Source organism: Gadus morhua, chromosome 17, assembly GCF_902167405.1.
Source record: "Gadus morhua chromosome 17, gadMor3.0, whole genome shotgun sequence".
Classification (NCBI taxonomy): Eukaryota; Metazoa; Chordata; class Actinopteri; order Gadiformes; family Gadidae; genus Gadus; species Gadus morhua.
In genome coordinates, this window is record NC_044064.1 from 7,808,200 (window position 1) to 7,830,727 (window position 22,528).

Sequence of the window (22,528 nt, forward strand, 5' to 3'; positions counted from 1 at the left end):
AAAAAGGTGATTTGCAAAGGGAGCTAAAAATATTAAATTTACATTTCTTTAAACAAAATTTAAATTACGGTATGTGCAACTCTTCCACTTGCTGAAGAGAAATCGAAGTCGAAAAGCATAAAGCATATGGACATATGGAGTCTGCTAACTCTATGGTAGTTAAAGTTTGTTTGCAAGTTGGACGAGTTCATTCTGGGTTGAAGTTGAATCAGTCAATTGCATCTCTAAACATACATTAATTGCAAAATGAAAGGTGAAACAGTTCAATTTCTATCTTTTTATCTTGACAGTTGTGGTTTGAACCCAGTCAAGTTTCAACATTTCCACAGCTGTGCCTTTGCGAAGTCAGCATTAATTCTGTGTGACTTTGACATAGACACAGACTATTTACAAAGTGAGGTAAGGCTGTGTTTCTTTCTCTCTCTCTCCGTCTTTCAGTGTTTTTCCTCCTTCCTCCACTCTATCCCCCCATTCCTCCTCATGTTTCCCTCTCCATCTCTCTCTCTCTCTCTGCGCGGCCCTCTCCTCTCCCATCTTGCAGACTTCAGCAGAGCGCCACTGTAATTACTGACTGTTATAGCAGCTGAGTTGCAGATTCTTCTTCTCTGGCGATGGGAAGGGGTTTTCTGTTCTTTTTTTCCTTTTTACATTCTTTCATGGGTCTGAGCTGACCAAATGAGCTGACTCGGACCGGACTTTAACAGAAGTGTTTTCAGAATGTAAAAACAAGTGTTGTCCAAAGCCATGCCATGATCTAAGTCTGTTTGCCTGGTGATTTCCCTGCTGCTGAGACACGCCCGGACACAAAAGGATGAGACGCCACCTCATTGTCACATTGAATGTGTATTCATAGTGTGATGCTATTTTATCAGCCAGCTTCCCGTCTCCTTTTTTGGCTGCGTATACCTCGTGAATCTTCTACTGTACTTCTGTCTCTCTCTGTCTCAGTTTCTTTGCGTGTGCACACACACACACACACACACACACACACACACACACACACACACACACACACACACACACACACACACACACACACACACACACACACACACACACTCGTGCAAACTGAGAAGTGATCCGTTCCCAAAGCAACGCTAATGGTATACGGACGCTAGCGGCCTGCTTCTCCCAGTCCTTCCCTCCCCTCTCACCCTCGTGTTGTTATGATTTTCCGGAAAGGGGTGGGGTGGGGGGTGGGGGGTCAGGGGGGGACGGACGACGACAACCAGATGTTAATTATTGTGCAATGTGCACAAGGCGATGCGAGATTGTCAGTCTTGAGCTCAGTGTCTGGTAGGATCGGCATGCAAGGACAGAGAGGGTGAGGGAGAGAGAGAAGACCGGAGGAGATGGGGGGGGGGGCTGACGTGGTGATCGGGGAGGGGGTGGGCTGATGTGGTGATGGGGGGGGTTGAGGGGGCTGATGTGGGGATATGATGGGGGGGGGGGGGGGGTTATCATTCAAGGACTCTTTAGTTTTGCTCATAAGCCACACACGAAACCGATGGTGGTGAAGGGTGTCCAGGGTTACTGGCAGATGGGACCCGGGCTAACAGAGGCCACCGAGGGGGTTCCTGATTCAGCAGTCCCCCCCCCCCCAACCCTCACACCCCAACCCCCACCACCCAAAAACCACTTCCTGTGCCCTGGGTGTCGGTGGGCTAGGTGATTTTGAGAGAGAGAGAGAGAGAGAGAGAGAGAGAGAGAGAGAGAGAGAGAGAGAGAGAGAGAGAGAGAGAGAGAGAGAGAGAGAGAGAGAGAGAGAGAGAGAGAGAGAGAGAGAGAGAGAGAGAGAGAGAGAGAGAGAGAGAGAGAGAGAGAGAGAGAGGTGGCACTCATGTGTTTTGCGAGACGCATGAGTCAGCGGCGTGCCGCACAAGCAGTGTTGACACATTCGCTCGCTTAATAGTCCCGTTTGAACCTGTACACTTCCCTCGGTGTGCGGCGCGCTCAAGAGTTACTATAGCAACGATAGCACGTTGACTGACTGACCACCCGCCCGTCTCTAGCTCACCAGAGGTACGAAGGAAGGAAGGAAGGAAGGAAGGAAAGAAAGAGTCACAAGTGGACGAAAAGTGCTGCCTATAGCTTCCAGTACAAAGCGGCCACAACGTAGGTTAACCAAACACGGTGTGGAGGTTGAATTGCAAGCAGCTGTCCCGGCCGCTTCCTGCCCACGGAGAAGTGCTGATGCCGAGGGTAGTTTGTTTCTCCACCATCCAGCACGACCGAGTGGGCTCCGGATTATCCCGGCAGGAAGAAAGAGAGGGCGCGCGGAACACTAGAACGGCCGCCCCGTTATTATGTCTCATCTGTATTATGAGATGGGTGTCATAGAGAACCAGAACCTGGCATGTATGGTATGACCATGGGGAGACCATGGTTTGGCAATTTACAGAATGTAATAGATGAAACAAAATATAAAATATGTTAATGTTTGTGCGATTTACCGAGTGTTACCTTGCCGCCTGCTACATTCGACAAGGCTGAATCAAGGAAATGGAAAATTCGACATTAATATATATTAGTTGGCATACTTTAAGCAGAGGCCGCCTGCAAAATGGAAATACCAGGTGACAGCAGTTGAAGAAAGAGAGCGAGAGAAGGCAAGAGGGGGAGAGAGAGAGGGAGAGGGAGTGGGCTAGAATGGAAAGTGGATGAACAGATGAGAGAAGCAAAAATATAGAAATTAATAATCAGCCGTAAAAAAAAACGGTACACTTTTTTAACGAAAGCCTGGAGCAGATTTACTTCAATTCAACCTAAACTTGCTCCAAAACACAGTTGTAATACATGTCCTGACACTAATATAAATTAAATCAGGGTATCAGTATGATTGTTAATCTGATCATCTGGTTATTTGATTAGTCTAGAATTATCACTAGACTAAATGTAGTGCCACAGAGTCAAACTGATAGTCTTCATCCTTTATTCAGGGAAGTTGAAACATACACCACAGTAGCATAAGCAGTGTGCATAAACTAGAAAGTCATAATTTAGTTAAAGTTCAGATATCTTACTTGGGTCATCTGTAACAATATCACTTAAGTATAAAGGCAAAGTAGCTCAAAGAACATTTACTTAGGTATCAAAGGTATTTACCTGGGTTAAAATGTACCAAAGTTTCGGGACTTAAAAGGCTGTCTGTTTCTTATGGTTTATGGTATGCTGTGATTGGAGGATCAGTGACACATGCTTAGAGCAGCATTTGATTATATCAATATTTTGACAATGAGAGTGTGGTGTGTGTGTGTGTGTGTATTATCTGCATGTACGTACGTGTGTATTTGTATGTGTGTGTGTGATGGGGATTGGAAGGAGGGAGGGAGAGAAAGGAAAGAAAGAAAAGAGTGAAAACAGACCAGAGATACTTGTGGTGAAGAGCGGAAGACCAGAGGCTCATAAAAAAACGGAAAGAAAAATAATGCAGAGGGCGGGAAATAAGAGCTCAAATAACGTCTCAAACATACTTATCTTTTCATATTCGTTGTTTATTCTCTCTCATGTATTGGCTATTCTTATTTTTAGAACACTCATGCAAAAATGCATCTCACACACACACACACACACACACACACGCACACGCACACATACAAAACAAACACACACATAAATACAAAACACCTACACACACACACACACACACACACACACACACATAACACACATACAAACACGCGCATACAAACAGACACATAAATACACATCCAACACACAGAACTATCTCACCCAAAACACACATATAAACACATAAACACACATACAAACACACAAATGCACACACAGACTTGGAGACTCCAGCTGGGCCAGACTGCACTGGGGAGCTCAGAACTTCTTTCACAAATTCCAGATGCTTCTAACCGAGCTCCGCTAGAACGCTGAGCCACGCTCTCCCTTCCCAAATAAAAAACGTGACCATTCCATCATTCTTTCCACCGCCCCCCCCTAACCCAACATATGTCGACTGGTGCCGTGCCCAAAGACTGCTCATAGATCGAGCTCATAGTTAACTGATCCATTCTATCCAAGTAGCACCCAGAGATATTGTGGCTTACTTAGGACTCTGGGAAGGCTTTTTCACATCAAGCATTGGGATTCATTCTTTATCAAGGAGCTTCTCTTAAGTCTGTGCGTGTATATGTGTGTGTGTGTGTCTGTGTGTGTGTATGTGTGTGTGTGTGTGTGTATGCGCGTGCTTGCATCTGAACAACATAGGTATGCATGCATGTGTATGTAAAATGCATATGCACAATGGTGTATGCATTAAAAACATCAATCACACATGTATTTTTTTTTGGATTGTAGAAAACAGCTTTATTTCATCTCATCTAAAGTAATGACAATGCTGAAAACAGAAATAAGTATCTCCTTTTATTGATTTCATTATCATAAACAGTGTGCACATTTTGACTGAGGTTGCCTCTGTTGAAGGACATCTCGGAAAATATCATTTCGGAATGGAATGTCTGAGTTTCACTTTACTTTTAATGCTTTTTATGATACCCTAAGCCATTTTCCATATTTCTCTCCTTCATGTAGAGCACAGTGATACCGGGCTATTAAAGAGTAACTAAATACTATAATTAAAACTCTGGAAACAGCGCCCTCTCTGGTCAAACGAAGATGACAACAATATTTCTGATGGACTACTAGGGAACGGGCAGGGCTACACGAGCTCTCTGCTTAAGGACAACGGCCGATGAACAGCGCAGAACCAGCTGCACATACGAGGCACTGCCGGTAGATATACACCAAAGTTTTCCTATTATGGTATCTCGATCTTACGATAGTCAATAAAATGCTAGCTCTCTTCACTTTGGTAAAAAAAAAAGGGTAAAGACATTTTTATTAGTGTGTAATTTCAGAGTGTCATAACATGTTTTTACCATGAAAAATGCCCGAAGCATCACCCATCTTTACTGTAGTTAACAGTGGTATATTAGTTTTCCCCACTCTGTAGAAGCCCCCACTGTTGAATTCAGGTCTTTAAAGCAAGCCCAATCAATCTGTAATTAGCACACTGATGATTATTATTTTTTAAATACAAATCAATTACAATTATTTTGGATTCTCTGTGAAGACAAAACACAACACTAAGCACCATCCAAATAGTAGTTCATAAATAAATGTGGTTCTGTGCCAGCCATTAAGAAATTCCCGTTTAAAAAAATCGGGTTACGGCTTCCGGATTTAACTACGGATACCGATATACCACCGAACATGGAATAAAATAAAAAAGGGAGCTATTTGCATGATTGTCATGTTAAGCCTCTGTCCAGCAGGCTTCCGAAGACAACGCGAAAATCAAAACTAATCAAGTCATCATAACGTTACCAATAAAACAACGATAACCATAACTATAATAACAATAATTTGTTGTACAAAATGATAATTCAAAATGAAACACCGTTATTAGATCTGGACCATATTGCGTAATCCGTACCAACCGACAAATTCCAGCTTCAGACAGATAAAATAACCCGCCATGTTTTTTTCTCCGGCCCCGGATGGAGCTCAGCTGATTTCCCTCAGTAATTATAGCGGCGAGTTGTGCTAATTAACAAAACTAGCAAGTTGAGATGTCTGGCCTGAAATATTGGGAAGGACCTTATGGACCTTGAAGATCACTCAATATAACCACTTTAGGACACGAATGCTGTGTTTATGAATGTGCCCGGCTGCTGGTGGAAAAGTATAGTTAAAGTAGCTAAGATTTAATTTATGATTCGATTTTTTTTAATGCTGTCCACGTTTAACTTAATCTCTGGAACATATGGCCCAAGTTAAAGTTTTTAGTTTTTTTTGCAAAAAAAGCTGATGATGTCATCAAACAGGACCATTTCCACCATATGACATTAGGATTTCAAATGTTGTAAATGTTATATGCCACGTCCTCACCACAGTTTAAATTCTGCTTTATAGTGCAGTCAGTTATACACTATGCTTGAGGGTAGAAAAACAACAAACGGAAACCAGCAGACCAGTTCTCTAGCTAGGTATTGAAAGATCCACCCATGCATATTTAAGATACGAAACGGCCAAGCCAATACTGCACAATTGTAAGTTGATATCTTTCCTGGAATTAAAGATGCAACTTCCCGTGGAATATTCTGATTCCTTTTGGCTTGGTAGTTGTTTTTTTCAGATTTGACATAATAAGAAAAGTACATACAAGTGCAAACACAAACTTGGAGTAGCGACCTAGGAATGTTCCAGTATACACTCTGCCTTCACAACCAAAGAACAATACCCAGCAGACTAGTGGAGGGGTTCATTTTGGGGGGAGATTCTGGGGTGAGTTAGTGGGGTGGAATACCTGCTTTGGTGGTGGAAAAAAGCTCTTCCACAGCTGTGTTGAGCGGGAGGAAGAAAACAAAAGAAACGGGAACAAATGTTTTTTTCTTTTCTTTTCTCTGCGTGCTAAATGGAGGAAGATCGGATTTCAAATCGTCCGATAACTAACGAAAGGCGAACTGTAGGGTTTCATCATGTGGAAATCGTGGAGATTTTCCAAACCACTAATAATTATTTAGAGTAAACATTTTGAGTTTATGCAGAACCAAAGTTTACAAGGAGGGGGGGGGGGGGGGGGAGTAATCGGACAGCTGGTGTAGCTGGAGTCGTCAAGTGATAGTAGTGAGGGGTGGGGGGGATGGTGGATTCTAATGGACGGGGCAGAGGAAAGAGGAGAAGCAGATTAGTGGAAAGAAAATGGTGGCTTTCGGGAGCATTTGGAACAGATAGGTGCCTAGTCGGACGAAGAACAACCCCCCAACCTCCCCCATTCTCTCTGTTGGGGATCGATAACTACAGAATACACAAGTTCCTGATTTTTCTTGAGGATATGTTCAACACTCTCTCTCTCTCCGTCTGTCTCCCTCTCTCTTTTTGCCCTGAATCGTGGCTCTGTACAAACACCACTCAAATCATCTCCCCTCCCCCAGGTCTCTTTTCATTGGTCACGTTCGCCTTCTTCGATTTCCGTCTTCAATTTCCTTCTTCGATTTCCTTCCCTTCCCCCAATGCGCTGCTCCAAACGTCTTCTCCTCTTCCTCCTCCTCCTCCTCCTCCTCCCTTCCCTGTCGTCAGTCTGTCCAATCGTCGGCAAGTTTCTCTCTCTCTCTCTCTCTCTCTCTCCCTCTCCCTCTCCCTCTCCCTCTCCCTCTCCCTCTCCCTCTCTCTCTCTCTCTCTCTCTCTCTCCCTCTCTCTCTCTCTCTCTCTCTCTCTCTCTCTCCCCCCTCTACACCTTGTCCAGGAGGGACCTCTGGCAGTACAGGAGGCGCCTCGGCGTTCCGTACTTCCGGAAGAACAGCAGCGCTCCCAGCGTCAGTACCACCAGCACCAGCAGCATCAGCGGGATGACCACGGCCGCCGGCCCCGCCCCGGACCCGCCGCCCTGCTCGTCCACCTCGATGATGATGACCTCATCCTCGCCCCGCCCCCTCTTGGGCTCCTCCCCCTCGCAGCCCATCCAATCGCTGAGCACCGACTTGGGGTAGCCCGACTGGACCTTCATGTACTGGTTGTTGAACTTCCAGTATTTGTTGGCTTTGTAGAAGTAGGTGTACGCTGCGTGGGGGAGACAGGAGAGGGAGGGTGGGGGGGGGGGGGTTAGTCACAGACAATGATGCAAGATTTCTAACTACGGGAAGATCAGAAGACGGTGGGAAATGCAGACAGGCAATCTTGAGAATGTTTTTTTACATTTACATTTAGGGCATTTAGCAGATGCTTTTATCCAAAGCAACTTGAAATAAGTACATTTGTCGTAAGATAGTGAAACAATCTATCGCTTTCGGTACAAAAAGGATGTTCATAGAACCAAGTGCCATCAAGTTAACAGTTGCAGCAGCTCAGGAAGTTCCTAACAACTTAATATGACTTAAACTGTTTAGCTTGCTGTGCGACCCTTATATCCGCCATGGGATGTCTCTTCTGAGATCATTATCAAGGTTGCTTCCTTGATTACGTTGTTCCGTAATTAGGTTCTTTTGAACGGGGCCGGTGAGCCCTCTCACACTGCGACCGTGGGAGAAAGGGCTATACAGACGCAATGGACGGGACTTGATTCAAGAGAGGGTAGCCTTACATCCGTCCTCGCTCATGAGGGCAGCTTTGATGTTGTCCGGGGCTCCACTCCACATGCTGATTGGCTTGGGGTAGTCATTGTCCACCGTGCGCGTTTTCTCGTTGAAGCGGAAGTATCTGTAATTTCCACCAGAAAATAAACCTCAGCTGCGGCATTACAATAACAACGTCTTTTTTACAAGGGAGAGAAAAAATCGCTGACTCGTCGTTTGTTAGTTTCAGAGCGGGAAGTCATTGAGTGTGTTTGTTCTTTGGCTAAAATACTGGAGTTTCCACAGGAGAGGATTTGTAGTTGTTTTAGTAAAATATTTTAATTTAAACCTAAACAGCAGGAGGCAGACTCAGAGCAGCAAATGTCTAATTCAATCACAGAACAAATGTTGTTGTCTTTTGAATTTAAAGTATAATACCTCTGAAAGCTGCTATCTAGGAGAGACTGTGTTTCTAATGAAACTGAGTCAATGAAATTAACCAGAACACAAGGGAGAAGCAGAAGTGGAATAGTTATAATGACTAAAGACTACTAGTCTAAGACAAAGACCGCAACAACTCCCATTCAACGGAAAAGAAGCAAGTAAAAAAAAAAAACAGACGAGCAGAAACAAGGTCACATGGGCGGACTCACTTTGTTCCCCTGAAGAAGTATGTCTGGCCCGTGGGCGTGTAGAACAAGGCGGCGTCCATCTTGTCTCTTGGCAGGCCGCTGCCCAGGTCTTTCAGGCTCTTAGGAGAGTCCTTGGACATGCTCGACTCTGAGAACTCCCAGTACTTGTCACCTAGGGGGGAAGGGGGGAGGGGGGAGGGAAGAGATGAGGAGGGTGACACATGAGGAGTGAGGGAGGGAGAGTGAAAGGGAGAGGGAGAGGGAAAAGGAGAGAGAAGGGGAGAAAAAAGGAGTGGGTGAGGGAAAGAGACAGGGGGGAGAAAGAAATAGAGAGGGGGAGGGAAAGAGAAGGGGAGGGAGGCAGATGGAGAGAAGGAGAGAAAAACAGGGAGATGGAGAAAGAGCGGGCCAGGGAAAGAGAGGGAGTGACCGTAAACAGTGTGAGGGAAAAGAGAAAAAGAGAGACAGAAAAGAGGGAGCGAGCCAGAGAGAGAAGAGAGAAAGAGAGAAAGAAGGAATCAGGAAGTCCGACTATCAACAACATCCAGATGTTTACACCAATGCACGGGGTGCTTGCGCCGGCGCGGTCCCTGGCACTTTGTTCAAAGCAGAACCCACCCTTGAAGAAGATGAACTTCCCGTCGTCCCTCTCGTAGGCTGCGTTTATGTTGGAGGGCAGGCCCTTCCAGAAGTGGCCGATGGGCATGGGGTAGCCTGGCAGCACATTGTTGTTGCGGACGCGCCACAGCCACTTGCCCTGCAGCATCACACACGCGCAGAGACGCAGCGTTGGAATAGGGAATCTGAAACCTGTTTGCTGTTTGTTGCTGTTGTTGCGTCATTTTTGTGTCAAGTTTTTCAGATGCACTTTCATTGAGTTGAGTTGGAGGGTAATTTGAGCGTCATAGAATTTGTATCATTTGAATTAAAAGGGGGACGCGCAATTGGCAATTTATAAGAGAGTAGTAATTCATGTACAGTAGGTGTTCGCGATTGCATTGAACCTGAATCAGACAAATACCAAACAAAAGTCCCCAATAGCCAAGCGCGAAGATTCCCTTTTAACGACAAAAAATAATAAATTGAATTGACTCAAAGGCTTTGTTTGGGTCATTTCAATGACTAGAGCGATCAGCAGTATGTGTATCTGACATCATGAGGATCACTGTCAGTGCATATCGATGGTCGCCTACCTTGAACACAAACATCTCTCCTCTCAGGACGGCGATGGTGTCAAAGTGGCCCTCACAGATGTCGGGCCCCTGGCTGGGCTCCTCCGGGACGTAGGGCTTGGTGGGGCGCGGTGGAGGGGGCGGGGCGCCGGACTTGGTTCCTGAGGAAGATGGTCGTTTCGGTATTAATTAGGATTATCTCTCAGCATGCATGTTCGCTGCTGTTGGAATGCAGCGAGGAAGGTCATCTTTTGTCATTCAAAGATGACCGAAGCCAACTCGTATGTAAAGGATTAGTCAGGGAATAATAAAGAGATTCCTGAACACATGCTAATAAACGTGAATAATAATACGCGGTAGGAAGATCATTTTCTCGCTGCGTCCATGTAAGGCAGTCGGCGCTTTAGCTGATTGTAACGTGGAAGAACATAGTTGCTCGGGAAACCATTCCTATAGGGTGACTTTGGCAAAAAACCTTTCCCTTCCTTCCGGTTGGCCGAGGGGGAAGGTACGAGCCGTACCGTATATGGCCTGTATCCCCCGGCGGTCGTCGTCTGGGAGCTGGAAGTTCTCGGTGTCCATCCACTGGTAGAAGGGAGCCATGATGGCGGAGGGGTTGTTGGAGTGCTCCAAGCCCAGCGCGTGGCCCAGCTCGTGGACCGCCACCAGGAACACATCGTTACCTGGAGAGAGAGAGATGGGGGAGAGCGATGGGAGCGAGAGATGGGAAAGAGAGATGGGGAGAGAGATGGGAGCGAGAGATGGGAAAGAGAGATGGGGAGAGAGATGGGAAATGGGGAGGGAAATGGGGGAGAGAGAGAGATGGGGAGAGAAATGGGAAAGAGAGATGGGAAAGAGAGATGGGGGGAGATATGGGGGAGAGGGAGAGATTGAGAGAGAGAGAGATGGGGAGAGAGATGGGGAAAGAAAGAGATGGGAAGAGAAAGAGAAAGTGGCATAGGGAGGGAGGGCGAGTGGGATAAATAGAGAGACAGGGATGGAGGGTGTGAGAGAGAGGGATGGAGAGGGAGAGGAAGAGATGGGGGAGAGGCGGGAGGGAGGAGACAGACAGTGGCGAGGGATGAGTAAGAGTTGTCTTCTGGCCAACGTCTAGACGCATCACACAAGGCCCGGCGAGATTAGCCAAATGACAGGGTTTAAAACTCTGGAGGCGAAAGCACACCCTCCCTCTCTGTGATCGTTAACCCTTTCACTTCCTGCCTTCGCCCTCCCTGCTGTGATCCTTAACCCTTTCACTTCCTGCCTTCGCCCTCCCTGCTGTGATCATAACCTCCATCTGCGACCCCGCAGGACAGTGGTTCTTAAACGCTTGCATCTGACGCTTTTCTAGACAATTTCTGTGTGTCAGTTGAACCCAATCGCACACTCAGGAAGGTCAATCGGGTGCACGCCGGAATTGTTGATTATTCCCAACGGATTATTTTTCTTAGTATAGTTTTTTCCGAGCGTTCCGTGCATTGTCAGCAGCCACCCCACATCAAGCCCGATCACAACCCATTTAGGGTCCCGACCCGTTATTGAAGCCCCCGCACCCCCATCATCCCCCCAATCACATCCCACACACACTCACCGCCCTGGTCGACGTTCCCGGTGCTCCAGGGCTCCGAGAGGTCAAAGTGCGTGTCCCCGCCGATGCCGTGGCCGGGGAAGTAGGCGTGCGCCAGGAAGCCCCCCTCGCCGTCGAAGGGCGTGCTGTCGCCGTGGAAACCCTCGGAGAAGGAGAGCATGATGTCGGCGAACTTGTCCACCTTGTCGCGGATCTGGCTGTACGGGATCTCCCGGAAGGTGAGAGGGACGGCGCTCTCCCACACCTTGAAGGCCTTGCGGATGGCCTCGTACGTCCCTCGCTCGCCCACCTTGGGGGTGTAGTTCTGAATGCTGTGGGGATGAGGTTGGGTGGGAGGGGGGGGGGTTATCGTTAGACCGAGGCCGGGTCCAGTCCTTTGGAAGTTGGAGGATTTCGTTTGGACGTCGTGTACCACGTTAATCTTTTAAAGAGCTTTACCGACGTTAATTACCGATATTAAGAAGAGGTATACGGTATGGGGGGCTAGTTAACCTTCGCTCTGCATAGCCCACCCCTCCAACTTATGTATGTTGTACGTCCCGGCACTTAATGTACGCACTTATTGTATGTTGGATTTAGTTATCGTACTTAGTTGCGTAGCATCTTATCCTAGCTATCATTGTTGTATGCAGGGAATGGGTTAACCTAGCGATCGTTGGTGTTGGCACCTGGTTCTATGAACATCTTTACTGTACCGACGTAGATATATTGTTTCACTTCTGTTGACCAATGCACTTACTGTAAGTCCCTTTGGATAAAAGCGTGTGCTAAATGCCCTAAATGTAAGTGTAATGTATTCCCGAAGAGAAAATGGGAATTGTTAGTGTTTGAGGTTAACAGGCGGTCGGTTTTGATTTGGTTTACGGGCGACCTCTGACCTGAAGGTGATCTCCGACTTGTCCCACTTGAGGCCCTGGATGGCGTATCTCTTCCTCCTCATGCTCGTCTTCAGCTCCGGCCCGAATTTATCGGGAACCCCGCACCGCGGCCGACTCATCGCCCTGGCAACGGTGCACGTGACAGGTAATGGTTATTCTGTGGTTCACACTTTGGGCCATTTGTTTGATCCTTTGTATGTTGATGTGGACCTTGATGTGGGAAGTTATGTGTTTATTAATGTATTTATTACATTTATTTATTACATCTTATTGTAAATACATTGTTTGCTGGAGCATATTGAATAACTTGTATTTTTACATAAAGCCTATAATAATAAGACAAACTTTTATCATTAACTTTAATAATCCCAATTGCCAATAAGCTCAAACGACCACTCCATGAGATCACTTTAAAGCGACATGTTCCTATACATGTTGAGGATGTGAACCCGTCCCCCGCAGTGCGTACGGCTGGACGTTCCCCCGCCCAGGCGGCCGTGACGGGGCTCACTCACGCTATCGTCTCGGTGTCGACGGAGCCCGTCACCGTCAACCCGTACAGCCTCTGCATGGCCGCGATCGCCGTGGAGACGGTCTTGAGTGAGCGGAGGTTCTGGACCTGGGCCTGGGACCTAAGGTCCACCGGAGGCAAGTAGCCATACTGCTGTAGCCACGTCTGGGGTAGAGGGACCGGGAAAGAGAGAGGGGAGAGGGAATCAGTTTGAAGGTCAGAGGGAGGATTCTGTATCACAGATTTGATGAAAATGACACTATTTTATAATGGTTATCTAACTATATTTGTAGGTTCCAAAACAAACCCTTTCAAGTGAACTGAACGGTGCGCGACATTGTACAATTGTATCCAGATCTTTTGGCTGATGTGATTGGAATTCCACTCTTTAATCATTATTTTAATTGATGTCGCTTTATATATACAGCATACTATTCACATACTATTCATGTCACTAGAACGCACAAAGGTACAGCCAAGCAGAAACGTTGACACTAAAAATCCCTGGATTTGCCACTTTCTACTAGCCATCTCAGTACCACAGTCAACAGTGCGTGTCTAGTCCGCCGAGCCGTTTACTCGACTGACTGACTCACACTGCCTCACCATCCCGATCAAGCTCTCTGGTTCGTTGTTTATCGGAGCATACTGCAGGTTTCAACGCACACGCAATTATTGTTAACGAACGAAGGCAATAAGGACTGTGGTTCGACGCCAGGGTCTGGGAATGCTAGGGTATGTGTCTGACTGGAGCCAGCTTGGACATGTTACCTGGGGGAAGAAATGGTGAAGCTTGGAGCATGAGTCATGAAAATGGAAGGAGAAAAATGTGTTGCATTGAGTGTGTTTTTGTTATGAATTCGTGTTTTGGCTTGCGTTTCCTCGACGTTGCACAAGTGTGCATGTACGTGCATGTGGGAGTGTGTGTGTATGTGCGGGGGTGTGTGTGTTTGCGTGCCATGGCAGCATCTTCTAGGACATCCCGAATTTAAGTCAGTCCATTTCAACACACTCAAGGGCGCTGCACACACGCATACACCAAACAAGGCATTATGAAGGGAAGCTCGCAACCCCCCTTAATCCTGCAACCAGTCACACCCCTGTTCCATTCATAAACCTCGCATGACCTCAAATTTGTACGCTAAGAGAATAGGATCTTCAAGGAAACAAAGGCCCTTTATTGTGGGATTGTAAAACATCTAACATCTGTGAGCCAGTGATGTCCTTTACAGTCTGGTTGACATCGGAGCCAGAGACCACTGGCTGTAAAGGGAGGCCATGTGATTACAGCCTACGGCCGGCCTCTTCAAGGCTCCGTCTTAACGGCCCAATATAAAAGATTTAGTGAAACGAATGCGAAATTACCAGAACATTTTCGAAATGTTGTTTAGCCGACCTCAACTCGTTTAAAACTAAATATAAGTCTAGGGATTGTACTGCTGTTTTTACCTCAACCCCACTGGTGACCAAAGATAAATAATAAAATGACTAAGCAGTGATTCGTTTCGTCACTTTTATATCCGTCTTTCGTCTGTCAAAAAAAAATACTGAGCAGACTGTTTATTTAATCTCTTAGACTGCCATGGCAGAATTTAACAAGACGTATATCAAACCTAACTGCAACCGCATGTGTCTGTTTCAACAGTTTTTGTGTCGATCCAGATGTATGCACATCGGCGTGTCACATGCTAGTCTTTTGCCTCAGATAATCATAATGTGAACACTCTCTTTTAGTTGTCTTCTTAACCAAATACACCTGCACTACAAAATCCACCGTTCTCCTGAGAAGAATAGTTAACATTTACCAACTGTCACACCACTGATTCCTTTTGATGATAAAAACATTTTCCTTCTCTGTCTGTTTTTATTAGTACTAGGAGAAACATGGAGTCCAAGTAGGATAAAAAAGCCATCTTTTACTTAAAATATTTTTTGTTATATAAGCTGTGACAGATGAGTGGGTCTTTCCACTTATGTGTGTGTGTCTGTGTGGGTGCGTATGCGGGCGTGTGTGTGTATTCGTTTGTGTGTGTGTCTGTCTGACTAGTGTGTGTTTGTGTGTGTGTGTGTGTGTGAAGAGCACACATCACGTCAGCCCACTGCTCCATATTCACCACAAATTGAGTTAGTGGAATTACCAAGAATTCCTTCTTTAGAATTCCCTAAAACCTCAGGCCATCTCGGGGTTTGTTCCAATCGACTTTTTTCTGTCTCTCTGTCCTCCTTCCCCCCCTAATCCTCTCCTTCAAACCAGTGAGCAGAAAGAGGTGCTTAAGATAGGGTCAGGGACGGGTTGCTGGCGGTGAGGTGGTACCTGAACCAGTTATACACACAGCTAAACATTGCTCGGGTAAAGACTCACTCCCAAAGTAGTCAACGAGGGGCCGGTCCAAAAAAAAAAGAAAAAAAGGGGGCTTGGGAACAAGGTCCATTTATGACCGCCGGGAGAAAAGCTACCTTTATTCTCACCCTACAAGCCCCTCACTCTCTCCCCACCTCCCCCTCACACACACTACAGGTCCCGCTACAATATGAACACAACTATCGTGCGCAAAGACACAGCCATCGATCCACGTACGTCACACCCCCCCTTTCCTGACTATGCCTCTCCTGCCCCCGCAACCCCAAGCACACTGGCCCGGGCTACTAGAGGCTCATGTGTGCCCCCCCCCCCCCCCCCCCCCCCAAACCTCCTTCCCTCGCTCTCCACTGACTGCTGACACTGTGTGCTGTGGCTCCACTGCGGTGACCCGTCTGCGCCCCCCCCACCCCCACCCCCACCCCCACCTCTACCCCACCTCCACCTCCACCTCATGCCCCCCCCCCCCCCCCCCGCCCACGGTAGCTTTCGGTATCCCAACATGCACTTCTCTCCATGGAATTCCCATCGGAGACAGCCGTAGTCAAAGGGGTCCATTTACTGTGACTCCGCACATGGCCTTCATCGGTGGCCTTGATTTAGGGAGGGGGCGGGGCTACAGCTTGTGGTCAGTGCACTGGCCTGGGGCCTTTCCCCACGTATTGACGGCCCCTGCTTCAGTCAACACACCCCCTCCAACCCCCCCCCCCCCCCCCCAGGCAAAAAAGACAGAGAAGCAGCTCTGTGGGAAAGCATTGGGACGTGTACGTTTACTTCCCAGTGCAGCGTCATTTCTAGTTAGCCAAGAACATGGATGCAGTCACATGTACGGTAGTTTAGCAGGTTGACGTCTTTTGGTGAATGTTGGTAAATGTTGTCAAATGTGGCCTGTGAAGCCCTTTGAGGCTGTTACTACCAGGCTAACCAAATACTCTGACTTGGTTTGACTTGTAGACTTACCGTTCTATCTAATCGAATCTATCCCAAGAACATCCATGTAAGGTTTGAAATACTTTTCTTTGAAAAGCCGTTTTCCCCTTTCAAGATTTGGTCACATTTTCATATTATCATTACGATAAACACATACATGGATCGACAACTCAACCACGCTGCCATTAAAGATCACAAAACTGCCTGGAACACGGCGTTACGACATCGCCGTACGGCCTGTCCGATGTTTCACCACCGCATCGAGATCTGACCAATGAGGAAATGGGACCATGACGTTAGCCAACTCAGACGTCACGTCATTCAGATGCGCTAACATGAAAACCACAGCATTGGGTGTGTGTGGGTGTGTGTGTGTGTGTGTGTGGGGGGGAGGGGGGGGGGGGGGGGGGTCATATCGACTAGCTGGTACCCCCCAAGGTCTGCAGCCAACCTGTAGCCCCCTAGCACGAGATGCCCGAGGCCCTCACCTGCTGCTGAATGCTCTGTGTCTAACGTTCACTGTGAAAGACTTCGGACGAAAGCGTCGGCCCGGTGACTCGTAGACGCTCGGGGGTTAGTCACGGTGCCCCTACGACCAAGCGTCCGGTCCGGTCATGCTATAAAATGCTGATTTCCTAACCCTAAAAGCATCAACACTACAGCCTCACCCACACCATACAAGGCCAAGTTCCTGTTCCAAAGTTCTGAGTTAAGCAACGTACGCACATTACACAGTGAAGACGTGAAGTCAGAGTGTAGTTCCCCCTCTGATGTCGCCATAGCTGCTGAGCCTAAAATGACGTGGAGGAATCAGTGTCAATTTGATTTGAAGCACCCTGCTGTATTTAACTACCATACAGCATTCACACCGCCGCGCAGTAATATGCTCATTTCATGACACTCCAGGCGGTTTCTTCATCAAGCCACAATACAATGTGTGAGGAGGCTGGAGGGCCGAGCCCGGTGAGACCCAAACCCTCCTCCCCTCCCCTCCCCCCAGAACCACTGGGTTTATTTTCATGTCGATCTGGTTTGCTTCAGACAGAGCATAAAGTATTTTTCTCTCAACGAGATACCGAAAAAATAACATCTGTTCCACAATGTGTGGAAGTGTCAAGGAGAAGAAAAGGGGAAATAAAGGGTTTTTGGGATGATAAAAACATATTTTGTTTTGGAGGGAAGCAAGAGGAGGTTTGGGAGAAGACCATTCGAAGGCGAGACTGTGGAAGTGGGCTGCAGAGACGAGTGAGGGGGGATGACAAAGAAATAGGGGCAAACTTCAAAACCCTGCATGGGCCCAGCCTGAGTCAGTTGTTCCTTCAGTCCTGTGCCAACGGAAAGAAAGAAAACGAAAAGGCACTTTTTGGCCGTGAGTGAGAGAATCTCATGTCGCCCCTCCTTTCTGGCATTCATGATTAAATCTATCTCATAAATAAGGTTTATGAGAAAATAAAGTTGGCACTGTGATTCACAAGAAGGAACATGCAAAAGAAACGATGCAGATAACACTTGTGGATATTGCTGCTGTATGTCTGTATCCACATCTGTATCGGTCCACCCTATCTGTGGCAGCAGACATAAACATAGAGTAGACTCTACATGGGGAATCAAACTCACAACCTTTCGCCTAAGTCAAACGTTACGGCCACAACGTTTGACTTACAATCTTTTGCCTCTGGGCAAAAGATACCTGCTCCCATTTTGTAGGTTAAATAGATTAAAGTTTTCCCTAGTACCGCTATCAATTAAACTACTTAATGGAGGGAGCTTTCCATGATGGAACAAGTGCAATAACTGGGGGGGCAATAATGTAATACTATATTTTTTTATAATGGGTTTCAAGGTGGGGGTTAGGCCATGTGTTTGGTTGAGGCCATGTGTTGGGTAATGCAATGTGTTTCATGTTTCATGTTTTATTTATGTCTATGTAAAACCTTTATGTATGTGTCGCCGAGGCTCTCTGTTTGCCAAAAGCAAATTTCTCTCGTGAGAGAGACAATAAAATACTTACTTACTTACTTACAAACCTGTCATGATTTTCAGGTCTTAACTATATGGATGCTGCGGTGCTAACTTTTTTAAGTTGCAGTCATCAAAAGTCATTACACGGTTTTTTAATTGCTTTCAATTTTGTTGAAGTTTCAGTTAGGTGACCAGCTGACGTAAGGTAAAGAAAGCTGTACAAACACACAGCTGTACACACAACCGCACGCACCTGTGCACACACATTCACACCTCATTCACACCTTCGATTGGTCATACCCACGTGTTTTGGGAGCTAGCTGAGGAACTTGGGAGAATACCGTGGGGACTCGAATCCATGCCTCTAGAGATTGGGGTATAAGCACTTACATATTGTCACTATAAACATTTTACTGAGCTCTTATCAGACTAAACCTGCAGTGTAAGCAAGTACAAAAAAAGAGAAAAAACTATAAGCCTTCAAGGCAATGTTTGTATCTCGAAAACCAGAGAGGATTCTACGACGCAGACAAGATCTGACAGGCTAAATCTCACAGTAAAAACCTCAAAGTGCAAAGCATGCGTCTGCACTCCTTGTGTGTACCGGCCCCGGCTGCTGGCTGACCTAAAAGTGTTTTTGTAGTTGTGTTCAGACGTGTCATACATCAAGAACAAAAACAGTCCTCCGCTGTCCATCAAAGTGAATCTGTTGCGAGTGTTTTGACCGTTCCCCATGGAGTGCCCGCCTCTCAGGCCCGCAAACACGCCCTTGAACCAGAGGCCCTGTCTATTCCAACACATACCGACGCCAAGATCAGAAACCCTTCCAGAGGAAACAAAGAAAATGAAACCCATATGCCTCTTCGACCCCTCCCCCCTGCATGATCAGCTGGTGAGCAGTTCCTCGTGTCAGTCTGAGACACGTTTTTTTTTTTTTTTTTTTTGTTTGATCATATGAGTGACCAGATGATGAGGCCGATGTGAGTCAGATATGTGTGTTTGTTTTTGGTGCTGCCCACTTCCTCTACCTGGAATTTCATCAATAAAAAACAAACACAAAGGCAGCATCAGCACATTCCAAGATGGCAGCCAAACGGCAACACAGGCCCGAGGGTTTGCTTAGTTATTCTAGTTCCCCCATATGCCAGGGAGGGGTTCTCTCTCTTTTCTTTTGTTTCATGGACATGTGTTTCTTATCGCCAAGGAATCTCCATCTCACTCCACACCCGATAAGCGGTCCTTTGACTTTGTCCAAGCCAATGTCCTACTGAGCAAGTGGTCAAAAGCACCAGAGAAACTCTGCATACAAAAATAACAAAGAAGGGTGTTTATTTTGGTTTCAACAGCAACTCAGACTTTGAGTTAAACTTCAAACCGCAAATGTCTACATTTGAGGTTGTTTCAGTCTCTTCCTTTCTTCTCCCTCTCCTTTCTCCTTCTCCATCCATCCATGAAGCGATGCTTCTTCTTCTATTTCTCGGGACACCGCAGGTTCTCTGTGACTGTGTCCCTTCCCTTCCTCATGGCCTTTGCATGGAGTTTAGTCTGCCTCCCACCACATAGAGACAAGCTCTTGCTGAACCCACCCCAGCCTCTTGCATGGCTCTCAGGTGATGTAACAGTAATAAAGTCACTACAACCTGTTATTACTGATAATCCCCCTTGCTACAGGAGACACCGATTTAGCCTGTCTGAGGTTCAGATACCACTGGACAAGCATTGCACCACGCAGGGCCTATATGACTGTCATGGCAACAGGCGTACCTCTATTGGCGACACAAGCAGCCTTGCATGCAGACAGGTGATGCATGCAGACAGATGATGTGTGTCACTTATTACTATTATTGACTTCAGGATGTAGGTTTGTTTGTACCTCACACGATGAACCAGAGTTCTTACACATGAATCATGATCATGTGTGATCATGTGTATGTGCCAACGTCTTGAAGGCTAATGTGGGTATGCCCCCCCCCCCCCCCCCACACACACACACACAAAATACTTTGGTTGGGGCCAGAGTTTCTTTCTTTCTTTCTTTCGTTCTTTCTTTCGTTCTTTCTTTCTTTCAAGTTGTTTACAGCTATGCATCACTTCGCCTGGCGAGCCCTGTCACTTGTGGTCTCTTTAACTGTCTGACTCGGTCTGTTGGTCTGTCTGTTGGTAGTGTTTGCTCTCTCTCTCTCCCTCTCTCTGCATCCCTCCTAGGAGGCTCCAATAAGTGATTGACCATGTCTGGACTGACTCACAGGCCAACTGTTAGTGGTCAGGCACTAAGGGCCTCCTTCGTACACGGCATCCTGTATACACAGATCTACACGCTGTAGAACTGCAGTTCATCTTATTTCGGGTTGATCGATTTTTGCAACACGCACACACACACAAAATATTACAACAAAATAATGTTTTTTGTTTTGTATCACAATGGAGATTTTCACTCTCAAAGATTAATGAACTGTTGTGTTGACACCGTGTCTGGTAGTGTTTCAACGTTGCATAGAAACACAGCACCAATCTGTCAAATATATCTTATCTTAACATCTCCGCCGTCTCTGATGACACGCACGCACCTCATCATTTTAAGAGCTTCAGCCGTCAGAGATTGATGACCAAGTGTTTGTTTTAAAGATGATAGATGATACTTTAAACGTCTCAAGGCCTGCCTGGGAGTCGCAGCATGACGCCAAAAAGGCCGAGTATGGATGTGCATCCACTTCCCTTCTCCACGAATGCAAGGCAACAGTTCATCGATGACGGACAGTGGAACAGTTACACTATGAGGCCACAGAAAGACCGTAGGCCTGAATGTACATGACTAGGCTATGCACTAATGACTTAGCGCTAACCTTTCACCAGAGGCAGAGGAGAAGCGCTCCTCCCATATTCTAAGAACAAAGCAAAATATCAGTGGACAAAACGGACGAAATCCAAACTACAACAACACGATAACTGAGGGCTTTACAACAGTTAAACAACATTGGCGATTCTCTTTTTGTACATAATGATCTCACCTCGGCTTGGACGGCGTTTGCCGTTGTAGGGGACACCCCAACATAGAGAGCACAGGCCAGTGTGAGTAGCCGGGGCAGCATTCTTCCAGGTTATCCGGGGAAAGTAAAGAAACGGATCCGCTGCTCGCAGGTTTGTGTGACAAGTTGTACAACTTTCTTCGTACTTATTTATGGGATGCAATGTAAAAAGAACGTACGTCTGGGTGTCCACATGCACGCGTTCCTGTACCTAGACCCTTCGGCAATGAACACTGGTAAAAGTTAAAATAGAAAATAGAAAAACGTCCACATTCATCAATCGAATGCAGATAAGAAAAGTCAAAAAGTCAAACTTGGAGCCTCATATCTTGTTATCTTGTGCCTCCTCTTTTCGCTTCTCTTCAGCCTTTGGTTCTGTTGATATCACAATGTGCTGCGTGTGGACGTGGTCAAACAAACTAGAACGGGGGCAGAGAGGGAGGGAGGGAGGGAGGGAGGGAGGGAGGGAGGGAGAGATTTCTCTGAGGTCCCCTCCTCTGGATGTGACGAAGTACTACCACTGAATGGAAGCTGTCAGTTATGTTGTTCTAAGCTAATTTCAGCCTCACACGCGCACGCACGTACACACACACCATCACACACGCACACTGGGCCGGCGCTGGCCGTTTCGGTTCCCATGGCGGGTTTATGGCGTTGTCCTTTACTGCAGTGAGGGGTTCAATACGCACTAACAATTAGTCCCCCGTCCCCTCCCTTGTCCCTTCCATTTGGGAACATGTTTGGTAATATTTTATTTCGCTTGTTTCATATAATTTAATTAATTAATTGAGGGCGCCACCAGAGGGCGCCCCCAACACATTTGCCGCCTCTAGATGATAGCCCAGTTCGCCTATGCCGATCGCCGCCGCTGTCCCTGCACGCACAGAGCAAGCATGCACGCAAGCACGCAAGGATGCACATAACTCAAACACACAGACACCCACTAACAAATCCATCATTAAATGGAACTAATGTCAAACGTGTTGTCTTGATTACATAACGTATTCGTTTGTTCGGTTCATTGATGATAACATTTAACAACGTATCGTTTCGATTTGTTGTGGGTTTAAAAAAAGACAAGTATAAGGCACACTGGTAATTTTGTTGATAGATACTGACACCTAGCGATAAGAAACAATACATGCACTTAGGTTGTATTCAATGAGTTGCCACAACATAACAATGATCATATGAAGAAAACAATCAATAATATGAATAATACATATATAATATATACATGAATAAAATAAACAGCCTAAATAATAATAATATAGCACAACACCAAAGTACCACTTTTTATTTCTTAAATCCAGATTAATTTCCCAGAGTGCTGAATGAATGTACGGAAATCATATAAAGGAAGTTACATTTTTGAATGACTTTTTATCTAAAGGTAACTACATTGG

The 22,528-nt window shown here is 46.4% G+C and overlaps 1 protein-coding gene across 1 annotated transcript; it reads right to left on the reverse strand.

Moving 5' to 3' along the window:
* Positions 1-4,361: 4,361 nt before the first annotated feature.
* Positions 4,362-21,560, reverse strand: mmp14a (matrix metallopeptidase 14a (membrane-inserted)). The gene is made up of 10 exons (XM_030337486.1): positions 21,105-21,560; positions 12,850-13,010; positions 12,335-12,457; positions 11,460-11,767; positions 10,390-10,551; positions 9,890-10,029; positions 9,315-9,453; positions 8,718-8,868; positions 8,094-8,209; positions 4,362-7,573 (listed from the first exon to the last, which is right to left on the reverse strand). The coding sequence occupies exons 1-10, from the start codon at positions 21,183-21,185 to the stop codon at positions 7,245-7,247; spliced, it is 1,710 nt and encodes a 569-aa protein (XP_030193346.1). The 5' UTR covers positions 21,186-21,560; the 3' UTR covers positions 4,362-7,244.
* Positions 21,561-22,528: the final 968 nt, after the last annotated feature.

What these genes read in the sequence shown, in the direction of transcription:
- mmp14a (XM_030337486.1), bottom strand. Translation starts at nt 21,185, where the DNA reads ATGCTGCCCCGGCTACTCACACTGGCCTGTGCTCTCTATGTTGGGGTG. An exon ending in GTCGACACCGAGACGATAGC is followed by an intron (nt 12,458 to 12,849) that starts GTGAGTGAGCCC and finishes CACCGTTGCCAG; the next exon opens with GGCGATGAGTCGGCCGCGGT. An exon ending in CCTCATGAGCGAGGACGGAT is followed by an intron (nt 7,574 to 8,093) that starts GTAAGGCTACCC and finishes TCCCCCACGCAG; the next exon opens with CGTACACCTACTTCTACAAA.